At 39.2% G+C, this 27,655-nt stretch overlaps 1 protein-coding gene across 17 annotated transcripts in view; it reads right to left on the bottom strand.

The window, feature by feature from the left end:
* Positions 1-9,486: 9,486 nt before the first annotated feature.
* Positions 9,487-27,655, bottom strand: part of LOC138064045 (neutral amino acid transporter 9-like) — a 52,480-nt gene continuing 34,311 nt past the window's right edge. For 9 of the 17 annotated variants that reach the window (XM_068924746.1, XM_068924756.1, XM_068924748.1 and 6 more), the window contains 4 exons: positions 24,010-24,123; positions 22,420-22,568; positions 16,452-16,541; positions 9,487-14,874 (listed from right to left, as the gene is read on the bottom strand). In XM_068924746.1, coding sequence (XP_068780847.1) covers positions 14,709-14,874; positions 16,452-16,541; positions 22,420-22,568; positions 24,010-24,123 — 519 coding nt within the window. In that variant the 3' untranslated portion in view covers positions 9,487-14,708. The other 8 variants (XR_011137256.1, XR_011137257.1, XR_011137254.1 and 5 more) reach the window with 8 other exon arrangements.

The raw sequence follows: 27,655 nt of genomic DNA, 5'->3' as shown, positions 1-27,655 counted from the left end.
ATCAGTAGGGCAAAATCTAGTTCACTGTGTATGTACTTCGTATGACTAAAGCAATTCAAAGGCATAAAAAGGCCATAAAGTTGTTAAAAATAGGTAACCAGGGAGTATCCCATCCCAGACTCAGCAGTTGGCAGCAGGTATGTGCTGCAGTCATTTGTTATGAACTTGATCTTTGTTTTGCTTAAGAACACAAGTTATGGGATAAATTAACATATTGGCAGAGGTACCCAGCTGTCTGCAATCTTAAAAAAGGCTGATAACAGTCTATCAGTATAAATAACAAAAAAATGTTGACTGGCCAGTTTCACCGCTGTGTTACTCTACTTCTAGAATGGTGTAGCTCAAAGGAAAGTTATGAGCAGAAGCGGGATGGGATATGGCGTAGGCAGATAAATGCAGGTCCATATAACATGTCAGACCCTGTTAAAAAGTGATCTGTGCACAATGCAGTGCAACTATAATATTGCGTCTGCTAGGGATGTCCATGGTATGGCTTGATTGTTTTCAAACAAGCCCTTTGTACCATTCTTTTATTAGAACAAACAAACAAACACACAAACAAAAACTAACTTTCTAATAATAATAATATCTCTTTAAAAACTTAGAGACCATCTCTATATAGTAAAGAACCCCATTGGCTTTATCACGTTTAAGGACAACTGAGAGAAGTGGTTCTATAAGGCTGGTGATTAGGAAACGCTTCCGAGAGATTGTAGTTGTTGCTGTAAATCTGTTCCACATCTGTTATGGAAAAGAAGGGGGAATTCAGCTTCCCAAATCTCCCATCTCCCAGCTGAGTGTTTTTATTACCGGACGTGGGCAGGACGTAACCCATCTGCTTCCTGGCTGTGTTTTAAGGGAGGGTTAGGCATGCTCCGGCTATTCCTACTAGAACAGGATCAACAGGTGACAAAGACTGCAGAACTCCTGTGTTTGCATCTCCCTTGTTCTCACCTGTGAGGTAGGCTCTGAGCACCCTTGTGACTCCAGGGGTGACTGCAGGGTTAGGTCACAGCTGATCACAGAGATATTATCAATATGCCTAAAGTGCCACTATCTATGTGCCAATATCTAAAAAGCCTGTTAGGCACCTAGGACTTCCTTTTGAATCTGACTCATGATGGATGCCACGACAGCGCTCTAACTCTTTATCCCTGATTCCTCCTAACTGCATTTCCATAATTCTACTCATCTTTGCTAAGACTTGCTTGCTCAGATGCTCAATCTGACACATGTAATTGTTCGCAAGACGGGAAGCTTCTCACTCTTGTAGCCTGCTTCTGGCAGAACCATGTTGTTCATTATTCTTGCACTTTGATCTTTTGGAACGTACCTATATTTGAATGTCTCATAAAAAATATAGATGTGGGTGTCTGTGTGCGTGTGTGCGCACACACATATGTATTCATCTAATTAAATACAACTATTTTCATTTTAAGTCAATTCAGCACTAGATTTTAATGTGAGCAGTAAAAAAAAAAAAAAAAAAGCCAACGGGTTCTAGTCAAATCATGACGTGTTAGAGGGCGGGCTCTTCTGCCATCAGTGCAGTTCAAAGTTGTATATGGATTCTAAGCCTGCGAAGATGGAGGTACAGCTCCGGAAACAGTGAAAGAACTGTCAGTGGGAGCAGAGGAGAAAGGAAGCAAAGGAAATGCAGAGGCATCCCCTGGCATGCTTAGTAAATGAAGAGCACATATGTGGTTTTATCAGTGTTTTAAGTGTTCGGCTCTTGTAAGAAACATTTTGAAACACAACAGTGAAGGAATACTGTATATGTGGTGGTAGAGAAGGAGAAATGGAGGAGCGTCATCTGAAAGCATCAGAGAAGCCAATGAGTGCAACAACTGAAGTGAAAGGCTCAGTGGATTGCTCTAAAAAAGACTAGTATCAATTACAACAGCGTTTTAAATAACATTTCACAATGGAAGAAAACTGTGGACTGCATGTTTTTTTTTTTTTGAAAACAGGAGGAAAGATGACACATATGGATTAAAATATTCCAACACGAAGATCCTAGATAAACTAACTTGGCATCAGTGCTTCAGGCTTTCTCAAAGGACATGACAGGGTATCTAGAACAAAAACATACTGAAAAAGGCCACGGATTCCAGAAACACAGTGACTCATGCATTTCCAAAATAGTGTTATAGCAAGTTACTGTCCAAATTTCCTGCTGTGTTATATATAATGCACATTCTTTGGTGCTGCTGGCACACTTCCCTCTGAGTCAGTATTGAACCAGCGCCCCAATTCAGAGTTAGGTGACCACTGTGCTGCTGGAGCTTCTGTAGTTACAAACAGATGCAAAACAAACGTCCAAATTCCTTGCAGTCAACAGTATCCCCTTACAAACGGCATAGCCTAACTCATGTCTGACCTGATGATCACATTTAAAGGTGTAGAATTACCTTTTGCGTTTCTGTACCCAGTTCCAGTTGACTATGATGATAATTTTCGCTTGGATTAAAGTCACATTTAGCATTGCTGTGGGAACCTGTACTCTAAGTTAAGGAAAGAGAACAGAAAGCCAGAAGGGAGAATTACTCTATACATGTTTTCTAAGTACCTAATGAAAAGATATTATGTCTTAATGCTATGTGACCTTTCCTATGGATTCTCCTTGCACTGTGTTTGACAAGCTCTTAAAGCCATGGGAAAGCATGGGGAGTGGTGGGGTGGAGAGAATTAGAAGTATTGGCCTTACCAATACAGACCTGAAGGGTTTCATAGATTCCAGGAACAAAGTAACCTGCTTACTACACAAGCCCTGGAGTAACCCTCCATGGCAACTTCTCTCGGATTCTCTCTTCTTTCTATCCGGAATTTTACTGTTGAAAGAGGCACTCTGGCTTTTGGGAATTCTTGATCTGTCTATGGGAAGTTCACTACAGCTTGTAAATGGACCACAGAAATATAGAAGTAGCAGCAATGAGCTTGAACAGAAACAACCATATCCAAATCTTTTGCAAGTGCACAAAGCAGGGAACCAGATTCTAGTCCAAAATTTGGTCCCCTCTCTAATTATTAGATGCCATCACAAATATGAAAAATGAATAGCAAATGCCTCCTCTTTTCCTTTTTTTCCTTCCTATCACGGTTCTGGTGGTTTCCTTGAACAAAAGACATCATGAGACTCTATGTGCCTTCCTAGTAAAACTTTTGCCCTCGGTAAATGTGACTCTGTTTCACACCATGTGGAAATCTGGAAATAAAAAACTGTATCCTAAAGGCAGTCTAGTTGAATATCAGTTTTAAGGAATCAAGTTTGAATTTTTCCCAGAGCACATTACTTGTCTGCTGAAATAGAATGAATTTTTCATAGGTTAGGTGTTGCCTCATGCGTGCTGGAAAACCACCTTTGTAGATTTGCACTGAGGCAAGATGGTATTTGAATTTGCTGGAATGCTTTACATATTCATATAGCCTGAAGGTTGGAAACTTTTTATCACCAGCAGAGCAGCACAGATGACAGTAAAGATACAGTTCAGGCAATGGAAAATGAGATGAGACTCAAATTTTCTTCAAACACTTTTTGAATGTCCAGATGTCTTTTGTGATTTGCAGATTATGTTCCACTGCATCCCAGAGAGAGCTCAGACTAAGTACAGCTTGGTTGCTGAAAGGATTTTAGACATAAATATGGCTAATGCAACAGCTTTTCCTGGCTATAAGGAGAAGAGTGACATGTCATGTCCCTCTAGCTGAGACTAAGGTGAATAACTCCCTACTGCATTTCCTACTTATCAGATCACAATTAGTTTTTTAGCACTCATGGCTTCAAAAAATCTTACTCTTGGGCGTAGAAGCCTTCCTCCAAGAACCTAGCCTGAAAGGCAGAGCGCTAAATATTAGAAATTGTAATAGACAGCAACCTAAATTCAATATCGTTTTTAACCTAGTGCTTTTTTAACCCAGTGCTTAGAAGTCCAGGAAAACCAGTTCATAATCTGTTTCACTCCTGTCTGAAGTAATCCAGATAGACATCTTGCAATTCTCCATTTTTGCAAAGAACATTCTACAACATGACTCTTAAAAATGTTGAGTTGCAAAATCAGATGAGGCTGAGCTGAGAACAGAGCTACTGAAGAGATGAGGAAAGGACATGGGTGGCTCTCATACTAATGCTTAGCTTCTGGTCCTGCAGCTGACAAAATCCATAAGCTTTATTGATGTCTGCAGATCTCTGGGTGTGGGTAGCCACATTCCTTGCATACAATAGCTGGAAAAGTTGCCATTGCAGCATTGGAAAATATGGCTTTTTTCAAAATTACAATTCATGTATATAACAAGATGCAAACCTAAGACTGCACAGCAAATAATTAGGTGAATGTTTTACCTTGTGAGATATATTCATGAGTCATATTTAATAAAGTGTTATGTGCTCATATTAAATAAGAATATTCATGCACTCTATGTACTCTATTACATGACATATTAAAACCAAAAACCAAAAAAAAAAAAAAAAAGAACGATGCAACACGCACGCACCCAGAAAAAGGGAAAGAAAGAAAACCTGTTGAATAAGTAGTGCTATAAAAAACTGTGAAACTTTTGCCAGAGAATTTGTAGTCTCTTATACAGATTTACAATTGTGTTTGATCCTCCTCTTTCAGTTTCTCATGGGACCCTTGTCTAGCTTTGTCACTCTTTATTACGAGACTGACATCAGTCAGCTGGTTTGTAGCCAACTGCACTAATAATAAACTGGCAGGGAGATCGGGAATTACTGGAACTATTTTGTCATCTTAAAACTGCAAAAGGAGGACTACTCCAAAACTCTTGAAGGCAAAAAAGGAACACTCTTAAATGCCTTTACTATAAAAGTAGTTGTTTCACAGCAGAAAACTCTACCAAGTTCAAATTGTTTCACTTTATTTAATGCTATGTTGCCCTTAGAGCTATGAGTTGGGCCCAGGCAACAGAATCTCTCTCTTCCAAGAGAGATTTATTTAATATTAGCAAACAAAAATATATATTGTTGAGGACCCAAATCTTTAAAAATAAGAAATAAGATGTTAAGGAGAATGATTTTTCATATCATATAGCCTACAGCTTTTATCAATAATGTACTCCATTTGTCTCATGTTTTACAGTCTAAAACCAGACCTTAATAGAGACTGCATAAGCTTTTGCATCAGCTACACATGCACACTCTTAGTTTGAAGATTTGCACCTCTGACTGCCCCATTTGCACAGTTTCTGAAGACATTCAGCTCTGCTGTGCTGAGCTCATTCACTTACAGCTTTATAGTGCTAATTTGGCTAAACTGGTGTATGTATTGCTTTGGGATACCTGGCTGATTGCTTTTGAGTATCTGGCTGAAACAAGAGCTTAGTGAAGCTCAGAGGTATACTAATTACTAATACTCTCGAGAGGGGTAAGAAGAAAGAAACTATCACACAGTGCTTTTCTCTGTCTCAGTGCATCTTCAGGTTTTTGGGTGGAACTCCCCATGTCCGGAGGTAGCTTTTGTCATTACAGGCCATTTTCCTATTCATTTCCTATTATTTCTTCTACCGCTTTGGCGTGCCTCAGTAAGACATCTAACACGTTTTATTCCCTTTAGAAGTTCCTGGAGTAAGAACAGCAAAGCAATCCACAGAGCTATACCAAGTTTAGCAGTGATGATGTAGCTTTTCAGTTGGAGGGCACCACCTTGTGTGTGTGTACGTGTGCAGCTGGAAAATGCATACAGCCTCGAGCAGCTGCATCTGTGTGTACCTGTACTATACCAGCAGATCTGCTTCTTGCTTCTTCCTTTACTGCCAGCGAGAAACATGCCTCTCGAAGTCACTCGTGCCATTGTGGCTAAGACATAACATTAAACCAAAACCCTCAGAGCTAAAAGCATGAGGTTTTATGGAGAGCTAGTCTGTGAAGTTGACAGTTGCTACCTGCTCCTCCTCTTGGTGCATTGGATATTAAGGTGGAAGCTCGATGCAACTGATTATAGGCCAGCATGATGAAAAGGTGTAATGCACACTTCATGGATTCATGCAATAGAATATAGATGCACATTATTGGTGTGTAAGGCACACCCAGCTGGGCCCTCTCTAAATTATTAAATTATGTCATCAGAAAAATTTAGATGCTTAGGCCTCCAGATCCCAAAAGAGAGTCTTTCTCCTTAAGTTGCACAGTCAGTAGGCCCTCTGTAGCCCCGTCACCGGAGTAGAGCTTGACACAGACGTACCTAAATGGCTATACAACCATTCATTCATCCGTTACAGAAAAACTGTGATCAGGAGTGGTGGATCAGGGATAGTTTATAGCTAGATTAAGCAAAACTGGATTAGCTGCTCTAAAAGGCAGTGTAGTATAATGGACAAGCTGTGGTGCTGATTGAGAAGCATATGCTAGAAAGCTGAGTTTTGGGTCTTCTGCGACTCTATATATACTTCAGCCTAACACTTTAAAATAAATGTGGTCAGGAAAGTTCACAGCTCCTCTCCAACTGTCTGCTGGCTTGAGGTTTGTGGCTCTAGTCAGTAGTGAAGGTAGTGAACTGCATGGAAATTCACACAGCACTTCGGAAAGGGAGGATCTTTTGCAGCTCTGGGATCATTCCTTACAAGTGTATTTGAAGAGGAAAGAGCGCTCTGAGTGTTTTTTTTTTTCTTCCCCAGAAATACATGAGACACACACAACAGATGATTCATCAAATTTAGCCTGTTCAGCTTGGTGCATACTTTCCATGTGTTTAAAACGCTACAAAATACACCACAGACAAACACTGATGAATAATTAGCATGCAAAGAACAAGCAGTAAGGGAACAACGATGTACCTAAGCACAAATCCCAGGATGCTTATGCATTTCTGTCCAGAGTCAAAGAGCAAAACATACCCTGGCATAAAATAGCCAGCAAGAGTATCTTTAAAGATATTAAGGTTCTTCCCATATGAGTTATCGCTGCACTAGAAAAGCACAAAAAATTCAGATAGCGCTTCCCGCTTATACTCTGTGTTTTGCTTTGGTGCTTTCCTTTTCAGTTAGGTGATTTTTAAAAGGTAAACCTGTTATATTACACTCTACAACATAATGTTAACTGTGATACAGGCCCCATTGCACCTGAATAAAAGCTGATGAAGTATATCTAGCTTCTTGCTTGGAAAGCTGACTCCAGCTGTTTCTGCTAGAATATTTTCGTAACTGCCAAAATCTTTTCAAGACCAGTTTCTCCACAGCCTGAACCACTGCCCATTGAAAGCAAAGGGAAAGATTCTTATGGATGGCAGTGGGCCCAAGTAAGCTAGAGGTTTAGACTGCCTTTGCCAGAAAATTTTGTTTATGTGCATTCTGATGACTTTTAAAGCTTCTCCTCTGTAGTTGTCTTTCTTATGGATCCTACTTTTTAGTGAATTTTTTCCAGACGCTTTGCTTACTGGATTCAGCACAGAAGATAACTTTATTAGATTCATTTTTCAGAGACTTTCTTTAGTCAGGTTGCACTGTGAAGCATAAGCAACGTTAAAACATTCTGCCATGCAACGGCCTGATTTTCTCTGTATAAACACATGGGATGAAGGTAAAAGACTCAGTCATGTGCTAAAGAAAACTAAGCAGTGCCTTCACAAAAAAACATAGAAGCCAGGTTTTTAACAAGTTTACCCAACAGCTGCAGTTTAGCTGCAGTTTGACCTAGGAGGTAACCACTGACATTCCAGCGTGGACAGGGATTGAGGGCAGATTTCAGTGCGGAAAGAACTAGGACACTCTCGTAAGCTCCTAGGGAAGGTGTGGGAACCTGTGGTCACATCTGTACTCCTTTGATGCCACTAAAAGGTAATTTAATACACCAAGCTGCAAATCAGGTGAACAAACCTGTCTGAAAGGGGCTCATCGGGGCACCTGAGTTATCTGTGAAAGCATACACGAAGGGAATGAAAAACTATACATCTTGCAAACTGCTAGGTAACAGTTTATTTTCAGAAGAGATCTAGCCCACCATTCTCGCAATCAATACAAAGGGGGAGTTGGCTGCCTGCAGAAGTGCTTTCTGTGGTATAAACAAGTGCACTCAGAGTGCAAAGACTGTCTTTATCTATCTTCCTTTAAAATTATTCTCTTCTGTTGGAGTAGGAGCAGTCTATGCAACTGCAACTCACTGTTGCCATAGATCAGCATTGTTTCAGCTCAGACTTGCTAATTAAAAAAAGGGGTGGGGGGAAACAGAATTAAGAAGAACAAATTTTGCTACCCTTTGATAGCACAGCTAATTATTCAAACAGCAAATCACAGCTAGCTGGCGTTTGGCTATCAGAGGTTACTCCTCCATTTCACACTGCTTTCATGTAAGACATGCCAGGAGGAGGGACAAGATAACATTTGAACCTGAACCGCTATTAATAAAAAAAAAGTTAGGGAATTGATGGCACTATTAAAAAAAAAAAAAAACCCACCACGAAATGATGTCAAGTGTTCAAAAAACCCAGTTTCAGGAAGACAACAGCAGCTTCCTGGGCAAGTGTAAACTTCTCCTAGTAACTTTCACAGAAGTAAGATTTGATCTTTAGTCCATTGTGGTCTATCTGGCTGCCACCCTAAATAGCAGCTGTATTTCCGTAACAGAGGAGGACTTTAGTCATGTAAATTTTCCCTCTTAAGCCAAAGGGCTGCCCACAGGATAGGCGAGACTCAGCCTTCAGTTTGTAAAGAATGTTGTGCTCCTGTATGAGAAAAGGTACTGTGTGAAATTAAGCTTTCCCAAATCCAGAACTCTCACTGCCAACACAGAGAAGGAGAGGGAATCAGCTTTACTGCCTCTGTGACCCTCCACCAGCCCAAACCCCTAGATCTCTCATGCTGGAAGGTGAAAGGATCTCTCCCTGAGGTTGTTCATGCTAACTTGGTATCCTGAATCTGGGGCTCTTATTACAAGTCTGTATGCAAACAAATAGATATTTACCAAAAAGATAAATCAAAAAACAGTTTCAAAGCAAAACACTCTCCCTTTTCCTCCCGAAACTGGCCTGTAACTTGAATCCCTTGGGGTAATTTTGTAATGCAATCTTACTTTGCTCTAAAAGATGAAGCCAGCTGGGCAGCGGGGACAATGTTTCTGTTTTGTGTGGCATTTAGTATCTGGGCTGGAACTCAGCGTGTAGGCATTTCTCCTCCCCTCATATTGCAGCTGAATGGCTCTGCTGTGTTGATTTGAAATGACCTAACTAATCTCAACTTCCTCTAACAGTTTAATGAAATGTCAGAAGTGAACAAGGTCCACGGAACTGAAAAAAGACCATTCAAACAACGATGAAAAGAAACACACGGACAGCAGTTTTCAAATGGTCTTTAGGCAATTGGAAATAATTCAATCAGCTTTAGCCAAGTTGCAGTATAAACATAGTAAGAAGCAACTGAAAAATGCTTTATACAAAGCCACGTTTTTCATCTGGATTCTAATCTACTTCAGGATTACAGAGTGAGACATATGGGAAAAGCCACAGTTAGGTAAGTTAAGAAAAAGATCCTCCCTTACCCCCTCAGATCAGTTGGTGTTCAGAAGGACAAACCACAGAGCAACTGTGGCTACGTAGCCCTGGTTCCATCATCTGAAACTGTAGCAGCTTGGGGTAGAAAGGCTCTGGCAGAAGTGAGTCCTGCTCCTTTCCAAGGAAATTTTAATAGTGTTCTCAACTGCAGAAGAAATTAAATACGCCGATCATGACTCCAACCTCATGGAATACCAACTCAAAGGGAAAAGCTTACAGTACTCTCCCCAGTCAAGCACAGTACAATGAGCTACAATAAACACACGTTGGTGTTTGGCAGCATCATTAATATTTTACTTCATATTAGGAAGTTATTTAGAGCTCTGCTACAATAGCATTTTCATTACGAAAGACAGCCCCCACTTTTCAAGAACGATCCCATGGAAATGAATTTCTGCTTCTGACTGAAGGTAATAGGGACACTACTTTCCTGATATGGTATAAAATCTCTTAGCTATTACCCAAGCATAAGATCCTCCCCATTACTATTTTTCCTCAGGTGCTTTCATACCCATTATAACCACAATAGATGTTTAGTGTAATTGTCCCAAAAGGCAAAGATATGCTTTCCAGAGTTTAACATATCGCTCACCTCCCGTATTACTATTTGACCGCAAAACAAACGTAGCCATTGCAGCATTAGTCTGACTGTACAGTAAACAGGACTGTTTGAGACTTCTCTGAATGCAAACCATATTGGAAAGACTTGGCTCTCTAAATTACTATGGGAAGCCTCCTTCCTGTAGCAGCTCCAGCATCCAATTACACCATTAACCGCCTCCTAACTTTCCACTATTATTCCAGGTTAGATGGACATTCACCAACACAGGCCTCAAAGGAGTTCTAAGTGACCTTTGAGCTGACTGCACATTCCTGAATTTTAATTAACGTTTGCCCAAAATCCAACGCTCAAAGTTAGGAGATGCCAAATCTGAGCAATGGTAGAGAACCAGCCATCCTCACAACCTTTAAACTCTCAAGTTGACACCCTGTGGAAAAAGTTACATGATCACATAATCAAAAGCCAGCCATTGTGCAGAGACCTGGCAGAAGAGGGAGCAAACTGCAGGCTGGGTACGCAAACTGTCAATTCAACAAAGCTTTCAGCACTGCAACGAACTGCCATTATCTTGATGTACTTTTTGTAGGTGGAGTTTGAAAGGCTGAATTTAAAGAAAAAAGAAAATTGTTACATAGAACATCCTATCTTAACCCCCACCTCCCACCTAAATGATCCGATGTTTGAGCCCTGAATGCTCATTTCTGCTGCACACTTCATTTAAGTTACAGGATGAAATACATTAAGTGGCACCCAGGCACATATTAATCCAGGTAAAGCAGTAAAAATGAATTTGTTGGAACAGATGCATCTTTGAGTGACTGACAAAAGCAAGAGGAAACAGAACTAATGAGCAAAGGAGAGATTTTTGAAGCCTGCTTGAAGATGAAAGGATGAATCTGGACCACTACAGTATTAAGAAAATGAAACACATGATTTTAGGTCATTACAGAAAGGCAATGAGGTTACTGCAAGCTTGGACGTGGAAAAGGTAATTTCTTCTAATATCCTTGCTAAGAGCTGAGATACTGCAATGGGGGCTGAAGGCTGACATAGAAACCCAGTGAGCTATGCCCTTAGACAGAAAAACTATTTCTGCTCAACACAAGGCTCTCACTGAAAAACTAATCTCTTAAACTAAGTGCATAGGCCACGTGTAATCACCTAGACCTTCTTGCACAGACGTGTGCCAGTAACTGCTCTTGGAGCTTCCTGGGAGTTTCCCTGGCTATTGACGCTGTGGCAATTCCTAAAGGTCATGCTGGGTTAATTCCTTATGTATCCTGAGATCTGGATTTTAACCTGATGATATCAGCATAAATGATTACAGCTGCTTGAGCCTCACGCAATGAAACTCAGTTTGCATCACAGAGTTACCACATAATATGGAGGGTTGGATTTTCAGAGCTCAGTGAGGTGGGGTTGCTGCCAAACAAAGAGCCTGGTAACCTTATGAAGGAAAACGTGGTATCTTACTCAAGGCATGGCACCTTCAAAAGCCGACAGTCTTTCACCTCTTAGCTTTCTTCAGCAAAACTCAAACGTAAAGACAGAATATAGTATTTCCAGGAGAATTTATTTTTCTTCTATGGAAAAAAAAGAATAAATGACATTGCACAATATACTGTTAGGTCAATGTATTTTTTTTTTTTTTTTGCTATAAATTACATGATGATTTGATGGAACAGAGAATATAAGGAACTTGAATTAGCAGGCCATCACTGGAGGTAGCAGGGGCAAGTGGGATGAAGCATGTGTGTTTGTGGAGAACTACATTTTATGCTAGCATGAAAGGACACACTGCAATTTACTTCTGGTCTAACTTTTAAGCCATTTAAGCTGCCATTAAATTTTAAAATATTACTTTATAATTTAAGATGTTATGATTGTTGTCAAAGAAAAGAAAGTATCGAAAGCTTTGCTCTACTCACACACACTTAATTTGCTTTTGGCATTTGTGAATATCCCAACTGCATGTAGTAAAATGAAAAAAAATACTTTCACATAAGTATACGTACTTCAGGTGATGATAATGTAATGAAATATTTGCTATCACTTTAATACTTATCAGTTTATAATTAAAACCAAAACTGTTAGAAAGGCCTGTATAAGTAAGTGGTGCAGCAAAAAAAAAACCAAAAAAAACGTATTTTTGTAACCCAGACCTAACACGGGCTTTTAAAAAACGTAATGTGCTTCTAAATATTAATTCAATATCATTGTATGTTGCACAATTGGAAAAGAGACAATTAAGACATATCGGCATGAAGTCCGTTCTTGTTTGGGAATTTCTGTTGAAATACTAGATCTTATCAAAATTTAACTCCACTGAAATCAACAGGCATTTTACTATCAACTTCAATAGCAGGGATCAAATGGAATCAAATCCAGAAGGAAGATACAAGGGCATCAAATTAAAGTATCTGCATAAATAAGGGTTTGTACCTAAATTAAGCATTGGACCTGTAATTAGTAAGCACATGAAACTCCAGCTTAGGTTCATGCAAGTCAGACCAACGATGCTAGAAATCCTACAACTGTTCTCCCTTTAGTTCGGTGTTCAATTACTCTTCTATATCAAACAGCTGCTGAGGCTTAGCAACATTACCGCTGTAGAATGGTCCAGATTTCTCAAAAAAGGAGAAAGTTTTTGGAAAAGAAAAAATATAGAGGGGGTAACTTACGAAGTATGCTATTGAGAACGTTGAGGGAATGCCACCATCACGTTGTGTGTAGTGATGACTACCTAGACATTCAAATAAGAAGGTTAACTCAAATTTTCTGGGAAAGGTCAGACCCAGTCCCTAAAGAGCAGACGTGTATGCCAGTGCTAATGGTTGGGCACTGCAGGATAGACTCATTCTGAGAGAGTGAAAAGGGTGGACAGATATGCCTTAGAGAATAAGGAAACCAAGCAGTGGAACATAAGAGTACACAGGGAAAATAACAAGGATGGGGGCAAAAATGTCTCTCTAATAGATGGTGGGTATATTTCCAGTTCTGATCTAAAAAAAAAGTTCCACAGGACAAAAAGGGAATCCGAAATAATTATCCTATTCTGCAGATATTACTTCAGATCCGTTTGCTCTTGTATTTCATACAAATCAAAGGACGTTTAAGAAAGCCAGCATCCTCCACACAGTTTGAGGAGCCTAACTCAAAGACGTCCGCAAAATTACTACAAAAAAATCAAATAATTTCCCACAGAAACAGAGTAAATTATCTACGTTATGGTTTGCACTGTCTTTCAGATAGAAATAAAAATTCTTATCCTGACATTTCATTTGCCTTCCCAACTCAATTCCCAATTCGCAAACATTGCATCACTCCAACTTTTTTTCTTCTTTTACTCATGTTGGAGTTTGGTGTTGCTTAGAGTCCTCTTGCAATCATTCTACGTTTGCTGATTTTGTTTTTAATAGACTGAAACTCTGTACTGAAGTTTTTGCTCTCCCTCTCACCTTAAAAGATGAGATTCTGTGAGTACCTGGCAACTTAATGATCGTTTTGGAATAAGACTCAGACCCCAGGTGGCAGGCAAAGGAAAGTGTCTGTGGGCACACACACATGTACACACTCTTAGTTAGTAAACAAGTTAAAAAACAAACAAACAACAAAGCCTTTTCCAGATTCCTTCAACTTCTGTTAAGAATTATCTAAAACTTATTCCATTTAGTCCACAATTTTTCAAGTGTTGTAGCTTTGCCTGTGCTACTTTTCTCTTCAGGTCCAAAATGTTTGGACTAACGTAGTTGAAGAGTGCAGTGAGAGATCACTGATCACTAGATTAAGGAGGAGGAGGAAGAAAGCCTACGATGAACATTGCATCCAGCATACACCCACGAAAGCACACTCAACTCCTGACAAGACAACCTCACAGCGCATAATAGCCCAGTCAACAGAGCTGAAGTGAGGTCAAGTCTGGAATTCTAATTTTAATTGAGCTACTGTCTGGTTTAAATTTTTTTTTACCCTCCTGATTTTTTTCGTTGTAAGCTCACAAATAACTTCTGTACATATTAGTTCTGAATAAAACACTGAGACATCAGTTTATTGTTTCTCTTAGTTGGAATTTATCCTAGAGGAAAAATATTGCCAAAAATTTAATAGCATATTCAAAATTAAGAGTGCATTTTGACTCAAATGACTAGGAATTAACCTAAAAAATACATATACAACCATTTTTTCATTTTCCAACAAAAACGGAAAAGAACTGCAAAAAAGAGCGTTTCAAACAGTCGCTGAATAATACTGTGACAGCATGTTTGTTATTAAAGGTAAGAACACTTCTTTTAGAAGACAGAGGAGTTCTACAGCCTAAGGCTGAAAGCTGAGTGTTCTGAGACATGGGCAGTAGGAAATTAAAATATTTGGTCTTAATTAATCCTTGATGCATGCTCAACCAAAATAGTGGAACTACCCCACTCAAATTTGAAATATTTCACTTCTCACAAAATCATGTTTATAGAGGAGCAAACCACATTTCCTTTCAAATGCCTAAAAGATGTGCTCTGAATTCGTTCCAAAGGTGCAGCTTTTCTCAGGCAGTTCATGTTGAGGACTGTTCAGTTCTCATGTGTGATAGAGTTGCTCAAGGCTGTTGCCAAATGTCACAGTACCACTTGTGACAGCCAGAGAGAGAAGGGGAGTTTTCACAATAGGAATTGTGCAATCAGATTAGCCAGTCCAAGGAGGATTATAAAGATGTGAATGATCAATGCTGGCCACGTCAGCTGCCCAGCACGATGCAGGGAGATCACGTAGATGAGGGATGGATACACAAATACAAAGGCCAGACCACATGTTGCTCCAGAGTATCTGGGGAAGGAGAAGAGGAAAAGGAAAAGGAAAAGAAGAAGAAAAAAAAAAAGAATGCTTTGTGTTAACTCTTATTTCTTGTTTTTTTTTTTTCTCCTTCAAAGCAACAGTGTGACTGAACAATCACTATATGCAGTCACTGAACACTGATTTCTGTTCTTTGCTGTCCTCTACCTCCTTCACTGCCATTTAACTCCCTCTCCCCTGCCTCCCTTAGTAGCTGCACTCTGATGTTTCAGTCACATTCCCAGATGTTTCTGGGGACTGACTCCCTAACCTTTGACTTTGATGTTTTTACTTTCTTTTGGGAAATCTGTCAACATACAACACAAAAAGTCTAGACAGTGCATCCTTTGTTAAGCATCCTTTACTGTCGGGACTCCTAACAAATCATTTTCCAGACCTGAAAAAAATCCACATGCCCCTCCTGGTAATGTGAATAATCACAGCTACTGAAACATTCAACTGCTCTTACAACCACTCCTTTGCTTACCAAAACCTTCGCGTTATTCTCCCTATTGTGAGTTTCCACCTACTAAGCTATAATGCAGCCAAATGTGCATTATTAACTAAAATCATTTGTTATTTCAAACATTTGAACTGTCCCTTCAGACAGTGGAAACATTACAGCATTGAGTAACCACCTGCACAACAGAAAAGGCAAATATGTAAGTTAGGTTGTATATAGACAGTTTATCAGCTGAAAATTCATTGTTCAAAGTGTTTGATTACAATGCATAATCAATAGATTAGCAGAAGTCAGGACCATTTTGTAAACAGAAAAATGTATTGCATATTATTTATTTGCAATTAATAACTGGACCCTCTCTATTACTGGAGTAAGAAAGTTTCCACTAAAATAAGAACAACAACAAAAAGAAGAGATGGAGAAAAAACTCAAAGATCAGCTACTGAGCAAAAGTAAATTAGTTTGCTAAAGTGGTTAGATCCACGCCTGTCATTGTGGTTTTATAATCGTAGATTTCTATATTTTTACATAACTCTCTCTCCCATTTGCTGTAGAAAAGAAGCAAACCAGCAATAAATGAAAATGACTACCTATACAGTGTTGTCAAACATAGAAAATAAAACTGATTCATTTCCTCTAATATTTCTCAATTATATAGAAAATCTAGGTGTATATAAACGTGGTGAATTTAAGACAAGATGTAGAATGATTTTTATGTTAGCTTTCCCTTTGGAGTTCTTTGTTTGCTTGGATTTTTACCACGGACTTTCAAATCAACTTCAAATGGCCTTAAAAGAAAAACTGAGAGAAACCACATGGTAACTGAACAGCTTTTATACTGACACAATATTCCTTAGCCTGGATAATTACAAGATCCTCAGATAAGGCTTCAGTGAACTTGAGGAATCATCCCAGTCACCTCAGATACAAAGTCACAATTACAGATAGCTGCTTATCAGAGCTGATCACTTGGATCTTAAGTCATTATTTACAACTTACAAAAGCATAGGCCCCACAAAATATGAATACACTTCTAGTTCCTTTTCAACTCAGAGAGGTAAACATGTAGTAACACCACAGGTAAATTCAATGTGAAAGCAACGCTTACCTTATGATACCTCCTATATTTGGATAAAACCTTGCCATTGCTACTCCAGCTCCTACAATTGCTATGTTCAGGACCAGCACATGGAAAACACTAAGAGAGGTTAGGAAACAGTGTTAAAATTTGTGCTCTGTTATTACAGAATAAGACTATCATCCTTCATTTACATTAACATTTAACTGGTACATGGATGGTGTTGCCATTTGTATGACTTATGTTTGCTGTGAAATTAATTATCTTTAATAGGACATCTACTGAATATTCTGAGTGCCAAACTCTAAATATCTAGTGTTTGGACTCAAAATATTCTTAAGGAGCAAGTATGTGTAATTTGGCAATTCTTCTGAAAACACCATACGTGGTACACAGCACTCAAATATTTCAGATGGATATTCAAATACCAAAGAAACAATACTGTGTAACTTAATTCCCACAAGAAAGAAATAGCTTGTTCCAGAGAATGATCCGAGTTGGTCAAAGTGAACTAATGGAAACCAGAGGAAAAGAAAGGATACATTACTGAGTGGAAAGCATGACATAAAACAATAATAAAAATGTTAATATTTGGCCCCTAATATATTTTGCTAAGAGGACAAACATTTAGGATGTTGGACCTAATTTAATGAATGACCTACATACTACTTATACTAGAACTTTTGTTGATTTTGTTTTTATAAATAATTTCCTGCTGCTTTCCTTTTTGTGTTAAGGATTAAAAAAAAAAAAAAAAAAAGGAGGGTTTTCGTTCTCCACAACCAGCTTTTAATGCATGGGACCAGCTTAGTGTAGTGATTATGTACAGAGCTCAGACTCAGAACATCACTTTTCTTCAGAGAATATAAAATGTTGACTCACCTTAACATAAGGTAAAGTCAGGAAATACAACAGAAAACAGTGAGATATTTCGGCCATTCAGCTGTTTGGGGGAGAACTCCTCCCCCAAAGTTTTCCCAAATGTTGCTGGTTTTCCTCACTGCACGGTTGACCTTTCAGATCGATGGCAGTCCAGAGACAACCTGGCATGCCAAAAGACCGCTGGAGGGTTTGCTACATCAAATACTCTCCTAGGGCAGTAGTAACTACAGCTAAGCCATTAAGTGGCAGTGACCATATACATTTAATTAACTTCAGCATCCTCAAAGGATAATCATGACGAAAACTGTGAAGTGAAATCCTAGGGAGGGAGGATTTAAAGAAAGAAATAAGAAACTGATTTTAAACACCCTCAAGTCAGAAGCAAGGAAATTAAAAATGCTAGACTCAGCATGGAGTCACAGGGTGAACACACAACTTAACAATATGGGAAACAGGAAAGCATGGAAGAAAACAAATCAGGATGATTTAGGTGACAATTTTTGAAAGGTGACTGAATCAAAAAAAAAGAAAAAAATTCTTCCGGAAAATCTCACTCAACTGACATGAGTCAAAGGCTATAAACCACAGCAGGTAAGGTGCAAGATGAAGCTAGGTGAAGAACAAATAGCTAAACATGCATACAAACAGCAGAAATTAATTTCATTGCATCAGAAGAAATACATCTGCAGGAGAACTGGCAGGTCTGCTGGGCTACCATGGAGCGAAGGGAGGACAATCTTTTAAGAAAGCCAAGTGATTTCCTCCCATCAATTTATTTTATCTTTCAGAACAAGATGTTAAAAAAAAAAGTTTAAAAAACCGATTGGTACAAAGTATTTTATACACAGCATATAATTAATCAAGGGAATTCTCTGACACAAATATCACGGTAGCCAAGAGCCAACAACAACAATACATTAGCTTTCTATACATCCAAGAAGATCCACAGTCACATAAGAGCGCAGCAGATAAACCACATGCCTCTGGCCCCAAGTCACCCGTTAAATGATGCCATTGCATACATACTTTAGAAAAGAAAGCAGTTTCCCAATATAGGACATTTTGGTCATCTTTCACAGCACCAGAGAGAGAATAAGAAAATAAACAATCCTTGGATTCTGTCCCAGTATGTCATTTTCTATGCTGTGATCGCCACTGGCACCCATCATGCAAAATGAAAGAAGCAATCAAGGTGCTTAACTTTTATCTCAAGTCTTTTGTTAGAAGCACAGAAAAGCAGCAGATTTTGTGATAACAGTCAGAAGACTACTGTGTCCAGCATGTCTATGCATGCATATGCCTTTAAGGCAGGCAGAGAGTTTGACACTGGTACACAACAGCAAGGAGAATCCTTCTTCCTGGGGCAGGGGTGGATTTTGTTCTCATAAGAGAAAGTTGATTCTCTGTCAAGAGGTGGAATTTAGACCAGTTGGGCTCTTTGAAAGCAGCATCACAGGCTTGCCTCTGGAGGACATACAATCCTACTTATTTCCTCTCTGCTTCAGACAAGCTGTACCTGTTCAGCTGACCCACAATGTGAAATATCAGAGCTTCAGTTCTTTTTGAAGAAAAAACATGCATCTTCTGCCTAAGCTTTGATGTTTGAAAAAATGAGCTTCTTTGGTCACACAAGACTACAGAGAAGTAAGTTATAACACAGCTAAGCACAGCAAAGCTTTGTTGCAGCACTGTTGCATTGTCAGTGCGTTGTCAGCAGCACGGTAAAATAGCTAAAGAGTGTGGGACAGAAGACTTGGGGATCAGTTTTCAGGCAAGAAAGGCTCTTCTAGAGTTGAAGAAATGGTTCCTCATTATCATCCAGCTGTAATCCATGGCCTGCCTGCAAAAGCTAAGATATGAAACAGGACGCTGTTTTCATTAGAAATAGCCTTGGGTAGGCCAATTGTCAAGGCTAAGAACTACAAAGCAGCAAACTAATAGCTTAGCTCTTCATCATATCCAATGACAAATACATACGAAAGGAGTTAAAGCAAAGAACCAAACTGATCTGAGCAATAAAATCACTGCTAGGAAATAAAAATTATCTGGCAGCCCTGCAACACATGTGTGATCAAGCTATTCAGTCAACAGCCAGCTTTAACATGCATCAATCCAGAGTTCAACTGTTCCAGCTGACGCCTAAAGTACCATCCCTTGACTCCATCCATAGCAACAGCAGGTACCCACACCTGCAAACAACTGTTCATATGAAAGAAGTTTGGCTTTTAATATGAGGGAGCTTCCAGTTAATGTGAAACCTGCAGTGTGTCCATACAGAACAACTCAGAGCTTAACAACGAAGATAAGAAAGTTTACCACAGGGACTGAGTCCAAAAGATTTTTTTTTTTTTTTTTTTTAAGAGGAAGAAATAGACAATTATAGATAGAAGGTAGATCTATAGCATTCTTTCGGCTGCAAAGGAAATTTAATATAAGGAGGATGGAATTGTTGAAATACACGTGATTTCACATGTTGAGTCATGGTGGGGTTAAACAAGGCTAAGTTGCCAAGTAAAAGAGATCCTCAAACACGCAGTCAGTATGAAATCAGCATATTGTCACACGTGCTACATACACAGACGGGTGGATGCACCATCAGTGAACATCCTGCACACTACTTCCACGGCCAGAGATTAAAAGCAAAAGGCAGAAAATCACGCAAACATCCAGAATCAGTCATAAGAGAAGACAAGATTTTAAAGTGTTTTCGTTTTTTTAATCCTTACGAGAAGGAGGCATGGAATCTCATGTTCTGCCTCTCTTCTCTTGCCTTATCCTTTTTGTTCCTTATTTATACACAAATTTTCACCTCCCTCCATACACACACCCAATGCACACGCCTAAGAGCCAAAGCTTGAGCCTTTGCTGGTCAGTCTTCTTGTTGCCTGAGAACCCTTAGCCCTTGACATTGATGATTTTCATAAAAGAAGCCAAATATCTACAGTTACTGGTGGAGAGCACTTTTTCATACGTAAAAGCCATAAAACTTCTTATTGCCAGGTAGGTTCTTTAGGGTGGATCAACAGGCTCCTCAATGAGGCATCAGTTTGTGTCAACAGGAGCTACTCCTTTATATTTGCAAAAAGTTTCCCCACAAAAACTGAGAGCTATGGGAGATCTGCTTAGCTCCCGGCTGTCAGTCTGATAGAATAGCAGAGAAATGACATGAATATGAAAACATCGAAAGAGTTCTTCTGGAAGCATGGGAATCCTGCACAGGGACCACCAGAGCTCTAGAATGGCCTGTAGTAGGATTTAGCTGGTGACAGGTGACGAACAGAGCAGTGCATTCACAGGCTCCCTCCGACAGACACTGGAGCCATGGTCCTGCTTTTCTCAAAGGGGATTTTCTAGACGAGCTAGTGACAGAAAAACCCAGAATACTGAAATTCGTACTAAAAAGGTGATATAAATACAGTGCTGCTAAAGTACCTTCATCAGCTTCAGCTCCTAGTGAAAAAACAGACAATCATCAAAATAAATATTTCTCAATCAGGTAGTAAGTCTTCACCAGCAGAGTTCTTAAATCACTCAGGCATTTCCTCCCAGAAGCAGGTCCTGTGCTTGCTACCAGCGTTCAGTTACTCCCTATTGCATGGGAAAACCAAGGGCTGACCTTCTCTGGCTGTAAATATACAGAAGCTGGAGCTTGGGGATTAGTTGAGTGGATTTTGTGCTACATGTTTGGAAAGTCTGGCGTCCAAGAGACAGACACACAGAGATAGACAGAATGTACTACCTCACCACCATAGGCATAGGCTGGGAGCAATTTAACTTTAAATAGCTCCCTTTAAAACAAATACACAAACAAAAAAGTGAGTGGAGCTACCCCACAAGGACCTGTAGACAAGAACCAAGCATCTGTATCATCACAATGGTGAAATCATGAAAGCTTAAAACAGTAAACTTGAGATAACCTGAGCAGAGACTGGTGGGAAGCTGTATATTCTAGGAGAGAGCATGAGGGAAATGAAAACCATTCCTGTCAATGAGTAACTGGAGGGAGGAGATAGGAAGAGGCACATCTATAGAATATAAAGAACATGACTATTTTTCAGTGGCTGTGAAATCCATGTTTAGCACTTAAATCAATGGCCTTGTTTCCAAAGGTAACCTGCAGCAGTTCCTAACTATCTCCTTAATGCTGAATTGCTTACAATTTAGCATCAAAAAAAGCAGGCACTTATTTTGTTGCCTAATTTTAGGCATCCCATTTCTAGACCTTTGCATACATATTTTAGGATCCAGAAGAAACCTGAAATTTTTGACAGCCTCCTCCCAGACCTGTATGCTCCTGCTGATGCCAAAGAGGAAACATACATTTCTTCTTGGGGTATTGTTTTCCTCCCCTCCATCAACAGTAATTCACAATATAAAATAAGAAACTCACTTAGAGATAAATGCCAACTTCTCAGCTGTGACGAAGTCAGACAATACTCCAAATATACAACATCCTACGTTTTATTTAAAAAAAAAATCTAAAATTGAGATCTGGATCAGCTCGTCCCTGGAGTTCACACAACGTTCAAATGCAAGGGTGGAGCCCATCTCTAAAATTAGCATGTGAAAAACTATTTTTGTAAGTAGAGCACCAATCTAGGTATCACAGCTAACAACTCACTTAGCTATTAGCTCTGTTTAAAAACAGAAGGATGATTACAAAGTAACGCCCCACCAGAAAGGGCATATTGTACCCTAAAAGCTTAACCTGCAGAGTGAATATGTGCATGCCCTTCACAATTTAAAGACTACTTGATGAAAGGTTTCTGAACAGAACAAAGAGATTTCTTTCTGTACAACTTTTCTTCTGCCGTATAAATGCTTGACACAAAGGAACTGTGTTGACAAAATTCCTATGTTTATTGAAAAAATATTCAGTCGCAACGAAAGAATCCCCCATTCTGCTCTGCGAAGCTGTAGCAGTCCTGATCTGCAGGCAAGAGTTCGTTTTACACACCTATTCATTCCTTGACTCCACAAACATTGTGAAATTAGCTTTTGAAACGTACCTAATGCTGCAAAGGAAACCCCTGAGAGCTCAGCCAAATTTTTGACAACAAACAGGAGGCCAGTTAAGAAAGTGTGCCAAGCTCTTGTCAAAGGGTAGACTTCTTACCTTGGGTAAACATTTCCAAAAACTTGTCCTAATAGCTGAACTCGTGCCAGATAGCCCAACAGTGGGTATACAGTCATCATCTGGAACAGCAGGAATATTCTTGCAACAAATGACATGATGTCATTGCTGGGAAAATTATCTAGAAAATTCTAAACACAGGAATAATGTCACATTTATCAATGGTGACTGGATAACTCCTATCCGCTTAATAGCTACGTGCAAGAAAGAAGAATAATACCAAACAATTACGATTCCCAAATCAACTCCATAAAATGTAATGTTCTCTCTCTGTCTCTCTCCTTTGCTATCATTATACTACCAAATACCCCCTAATTCTTGAATATTAAAGGATAAATGTCATCTTTTATGTTAGCGTTAAAGATAGAATTATTTTCTTCTTCTCAACACCCTTAAATAATCAAGGCTGTGGAACGGCCACTTGATTTCTTAGGCAAATGAATTCATATGCTCCTATTATCCATCACATCATCTCTAGATACTAAAAATGTTATTTAATTAGTAAAACTGGATCTTATATAAGTGAGGAATGGAACATACGCTACAAGTGGAAACCCCTAAAAAACAGAATACATAAAACTTAGATATCATGGGAATATATGCACAGCTCCATAACTATTTAGTTACATTATATATTACATATATAGTAATATATACACATATATATTACTATATATGTGTGTGTATATATTACTATATATAGTTATATATATATATATATAATTACAGACAAAGTTAAAGAGAAAGGTTTATCATCTATTATTTAACTGTTGAAATAATCTCATGGGCTGAAATCAAGTGGCTCATACAATCATTTCATGGTTGAAAACAGTATCAGTTCTTACTGACCTTCAGTTAGAGGAAGCCTTTAAATGTCGCTTTTTGGGTAAATATTATGCAAGTGATGTGGAACAGCTAGTAAAATGAATCACAAATTGATAACTTTTGTCTTTGAAGAAGCTTAGGGCATGGCAATCAGCCTTGCCTGTAGGCTGATTAGAGTTTAATAGCCTTAATAGTGGTGTTACATGTGTGTAGTATCTAGCATCTAAAGAACTTTGCTGGCAAGGCCCAACATAGTAGTAGACTCCACACCTGTTCACAACGAGGAACCCAATTCCTGTCTAAAAGGGCCAGCATTCACTCTATGTTTCTATTTTTGAGCACCTGCAACTAGTCCCAGTGATGACTAAGACTGGTCACTGCACACAGAATTCAGTATACCCATAATACTTAATACTTTCCAGGATTAAAGTAACTAAAAAAATTAAAGCTTGAACTGTTCATTTGTTCATGTCAGTCCTTTCTTGACCACTTTCACAGAGCATTTATTTAACATTTGTTTTTATAGAACAACTGGCAAGCAGACATGAATGCTAATGAGATAACACTAGCATTACTTATGTACTTGTGATAGCGCCCATAAGGCGCGAGGCAACTGACCAGAATCAAGAACGGGCACGTCTGCCAGAGTGAGTCATAAAGCAAAAAACAGTAGCAGTTTTTTTTTTTTTTTAATACATATTTATTAAAAGGTCAAGGATGAATATATAGTGTAATAAAGCATCTTACCTGTTCTATACATTCTTTGGATAATGGTGGGGAAGGAAAAGATGCAAAAATTATCACTCCAACATATAGATATGTTAATCCCACCAGGAAATAAGCAACAGAGAGGTCTCTCACCTGAGGAGAAATAAAATCTTGTTTTCGCCAGCACTGACATAACAAAAGAGGCAAAAATAAAAATGTCTTGAAGATTTCTGTTGTGTTAAACAGAAGATTTACTTGAGCGGGGACTTCAAATTTGGTCTTGGATCAGGTCAGAAAGCTGCAAGAAGATACTCCAAAGTGGAGCCAGACAACTATTATGTATCTATCTACATACAGAAAAGACAGTAAGAAACAGCTGTCAATAGATGCAGCACGTTATTGCTGGACTCACAGACATACACAAGTTATTAAAACAAAAAAACAGTCTCTGCTTCCTTACATTCACCTATTATTACTAAGAGCACTGGGACACAGAGACAGCTCTGACAGACCGAAAGCCCATCAATGCCGTATGTTAAACTTCTTGTCAGGACTAAAATCTTGCAATTAAAGACATCAGCATACCCAAATGCAGATATAACAAAGGACACGTTTAACGAGCTGCTTTGAAACCCAAGAGGATGATCTACACATACGTGTGGTCTCCAAAACAGAAACTAATATGGCAGGCATCTGTATGAATGCTGAGATAATGGAAGACATAGCTAATACACCATTACATAAAAATACAAATAAAAAACCAAATAAAACAGAAAGGGATGGGTACAGACAGGAGTATATCTATGTCCTTTAGCTTCCTTACTGTATCTTATAATGACTCTTCTATTTAAATTTGCCTATCTACTCTATTACTGAATTTATATAAACATCCCAGATAAGTGCATTAAATGACAGTCAGAGATTTTCAGGCATGAGTGCTGAAGCTAGGGTCCTAAATCCATATTTAACTGTATTACAGAAACCTACATTTTTTCAAAATGCACCCAAGACCCTCTAAAGGCACATCATCTGACAGAATCCGTTTTCACTTGCTTTAAATTAGATAGTTTAGGTGTATTCCTTGTGCATAAAGATTGCAGTTTCTTATGCAAAATGCACAGTAACTCACAGTTGTTATTGTGCAAGGCCTGCATATAAGCATTAGAAGCAAGCGTCAAATTATCTTTGCTGTGGCAAATACTTGCAGTTATGAAGGAAAGTCATCTGAAAGGGAAGGAAATTCATGCCACTTCCTCTGGATTAGAATTGATTAACGGTAGACAGTGGGTATGCTATTACCTCTGATTACACTAGCCAGTTCACGTTCCCACAGTTTAAGAGTACCTGTTCTACTCTGTAACAAAACTAAATGCAGGGATAATTTTGATCATGTATCTTTATAGCACAGAAAACAACATGGCTTTGACCTCAGGAGCCACCGTAATACAAAGAACGCCCAGATTTTGATTTCCACAAGCAACAAGAAAGGTAGTAACGGCAACTCAACCTGAATTTATCTTTGCTCAAACATCCATCAGCTCCCTTGCAAACATCCATTTCCGCATAAGAAAGAAGCTGCTAAGACAGTTACCTTTGTACAAACGTGGGTGGGTGGGTGGGTGTGGGTGCGCGCGCCGCACCCACACACAAGCATGTTTAACAAGAACACCTTTTGACTACTGTTCAGGAGACCTGAGTTCGCTCTCTAAAGACCTTAACTATAAATACTATTTAGATAGTATAATTCCAGATAAAACCCTAGGGTACATGGAGAGAGATAAAAGGATTATTTTTTAAATAACACAGCAATAATCCCATTTGTCTATTTTAAAGATGTTTATAGCCAGAGTGTGCACCACTGTGGTAGAAACTGTCTCAATAGATAGAACATGACTGCCCTTGCACCTAAGACTTTACAACATAAGAATCAAATATAAAACAGACAGTTGAAAGAAGCAAGGATACAGGTGATCAGAGTGGAAGGGAAGTAAGGACAACATGCAGTGCATATGATATGGTCACTGTTCCTAAGGGTCACAACTTGCCAAGCCCTTGTCAAGTATGCGTGAAGTAAGAGGCAGATTTTGAGGTGGACCTGGGAGGATATATAACAGCTATAGCTACTGCTGACCAGAGGCTGTTCTGGTGAGATGCACAGGGCACTGTTTAAGCACCTCTGGAGGAACAGAAAATTGGGCGACTGAGGCTGGCGGCAGCAGCAGAACAAAGGCAGAAATCAGCTCTAACAAAAGCATGAGTCTGATAAATCAGATGGCGCTAACCTGAAAAGAGCTCTGAAAGTACAAGACTTCATATCACAACTCATGGATGAGCATCCAGGCAGACGTTAGGCCTGTTGCACAGGACTGGAAGCAGCACAGTGTAGGTTCTGCTGCTTCTCTACAGGTATTTCCTGTGCAATGCTGAAAAGAACAGGCAACTTTCAAGCCTTGTTTTCCCTACTGCACGTCATGGGCATAAGAGCTTGTTTTTTTCCTCAGCAGCACGGTTAAAGTTAGTTTGTAGAGTCACTTGTTCGGTGGAGCAGGCTTTATTAGTCCATAGCAATTGTTATCATATTAGAAGTAGCAGCTTTGGATCATCTCATTTCAGGTTGGTTGCTTTTGGAAAGATAGGTGCTGCCTCTGTAATATCTCAACAGGACTCTGTCCATATTGTACAAAGGGCCTTCACGTGTTCCAGTTTCAATGCCAAGTGATAAAATCTAACAGGATGATAAAAAATTAGTTCACCAAGAAGCACAACCCTGTGCACTATTTGGGCTGGAAAGAGAAACTGACAGTAGGGTAGCATCAGGGGAAGCTCACTCTATTTGGACCAAATAAATGGTGTTTCTATTTCGCAGAAAGTAGAAAAGAACGCACAGTCCCATGCCTTCTGCAGTTACCACCTGGACAAAAACAGCCCCCTCTGCCACCCTTGCCCACTGGCTTTTCCTTGAGTAGCTTCACAAACAACTGCTAGGTGACAGCAATAGCATACATTGAGTGTCCTCCTAGTCTTTCCTCTCATTCCTGCACTGGGCTTACACAAGCATTTGGACAGCTGCTCAGGGAACCTGATCACAGAAGTAAATCACGTGAAAAAACGTATCACCTTTTCTGCCCAGGTTCATTTGCTACCCAGTCAGCTTCCAAACTAGTTCATTGTGTGGTTGCACAGACACTTCTGCTGACAAATACAACAGGACAGCAGTGGGAGAGAGGAATAAAGAGAACATTACTTAACAGTAGTGGAACGAAACACTGAACTGCAGACTAAGAACCATGCTCACGGGGCTTCTTCAGGCTGTGATGCTGATATTTGGCTTATTCTAGAGTATTTTGCTCATTGCTCCTTTTACACCTACTCCACTGTACTGAAACAGTAGCCATAGGACTCCTCCTCCAATGCATGTTCTAACTTTGAGCAGTGATACATACCTCTCTGTGACCAGAATGGAAGCTGCTGTTGTTTTGGATTTTTGACTCCATAAAAGGAATATAACTGTTTCTCTTACTTTTTTATCCCTCCCCAAAAAGTAGTTCTTATGATCACAAATTTCAGCAAGTTTTTTTTCAAACTAAAACAGTACTTTTCCAGCTTGTCAGGTCCTATATCTTTTAACAGAATTCCAATTAAAGTGACTTGTTAACATGTTTATCCATTAAAAATGGGGTTTCCA

The sequence above is a fragment of the Struthio camelus genome, chromosome W (genome assembly GCF_040807025.1).
Source record: "Struthio camelus isolate bStrCam1 chromosome W, bStrCam1.hap1, whole genome shotgun sequence".
Taxonomy (NCBI): Eukaryota; Metazoa; Chordata; class Aves; order Struthioniformes; family Struthionidae; genus Struthio; species Struthio camelus.
The sequence above is the reverse complement of the archived record's forward strand: the minus strand, read 5'-3'. Positions and strand labels throughout refer to the sequence as shown.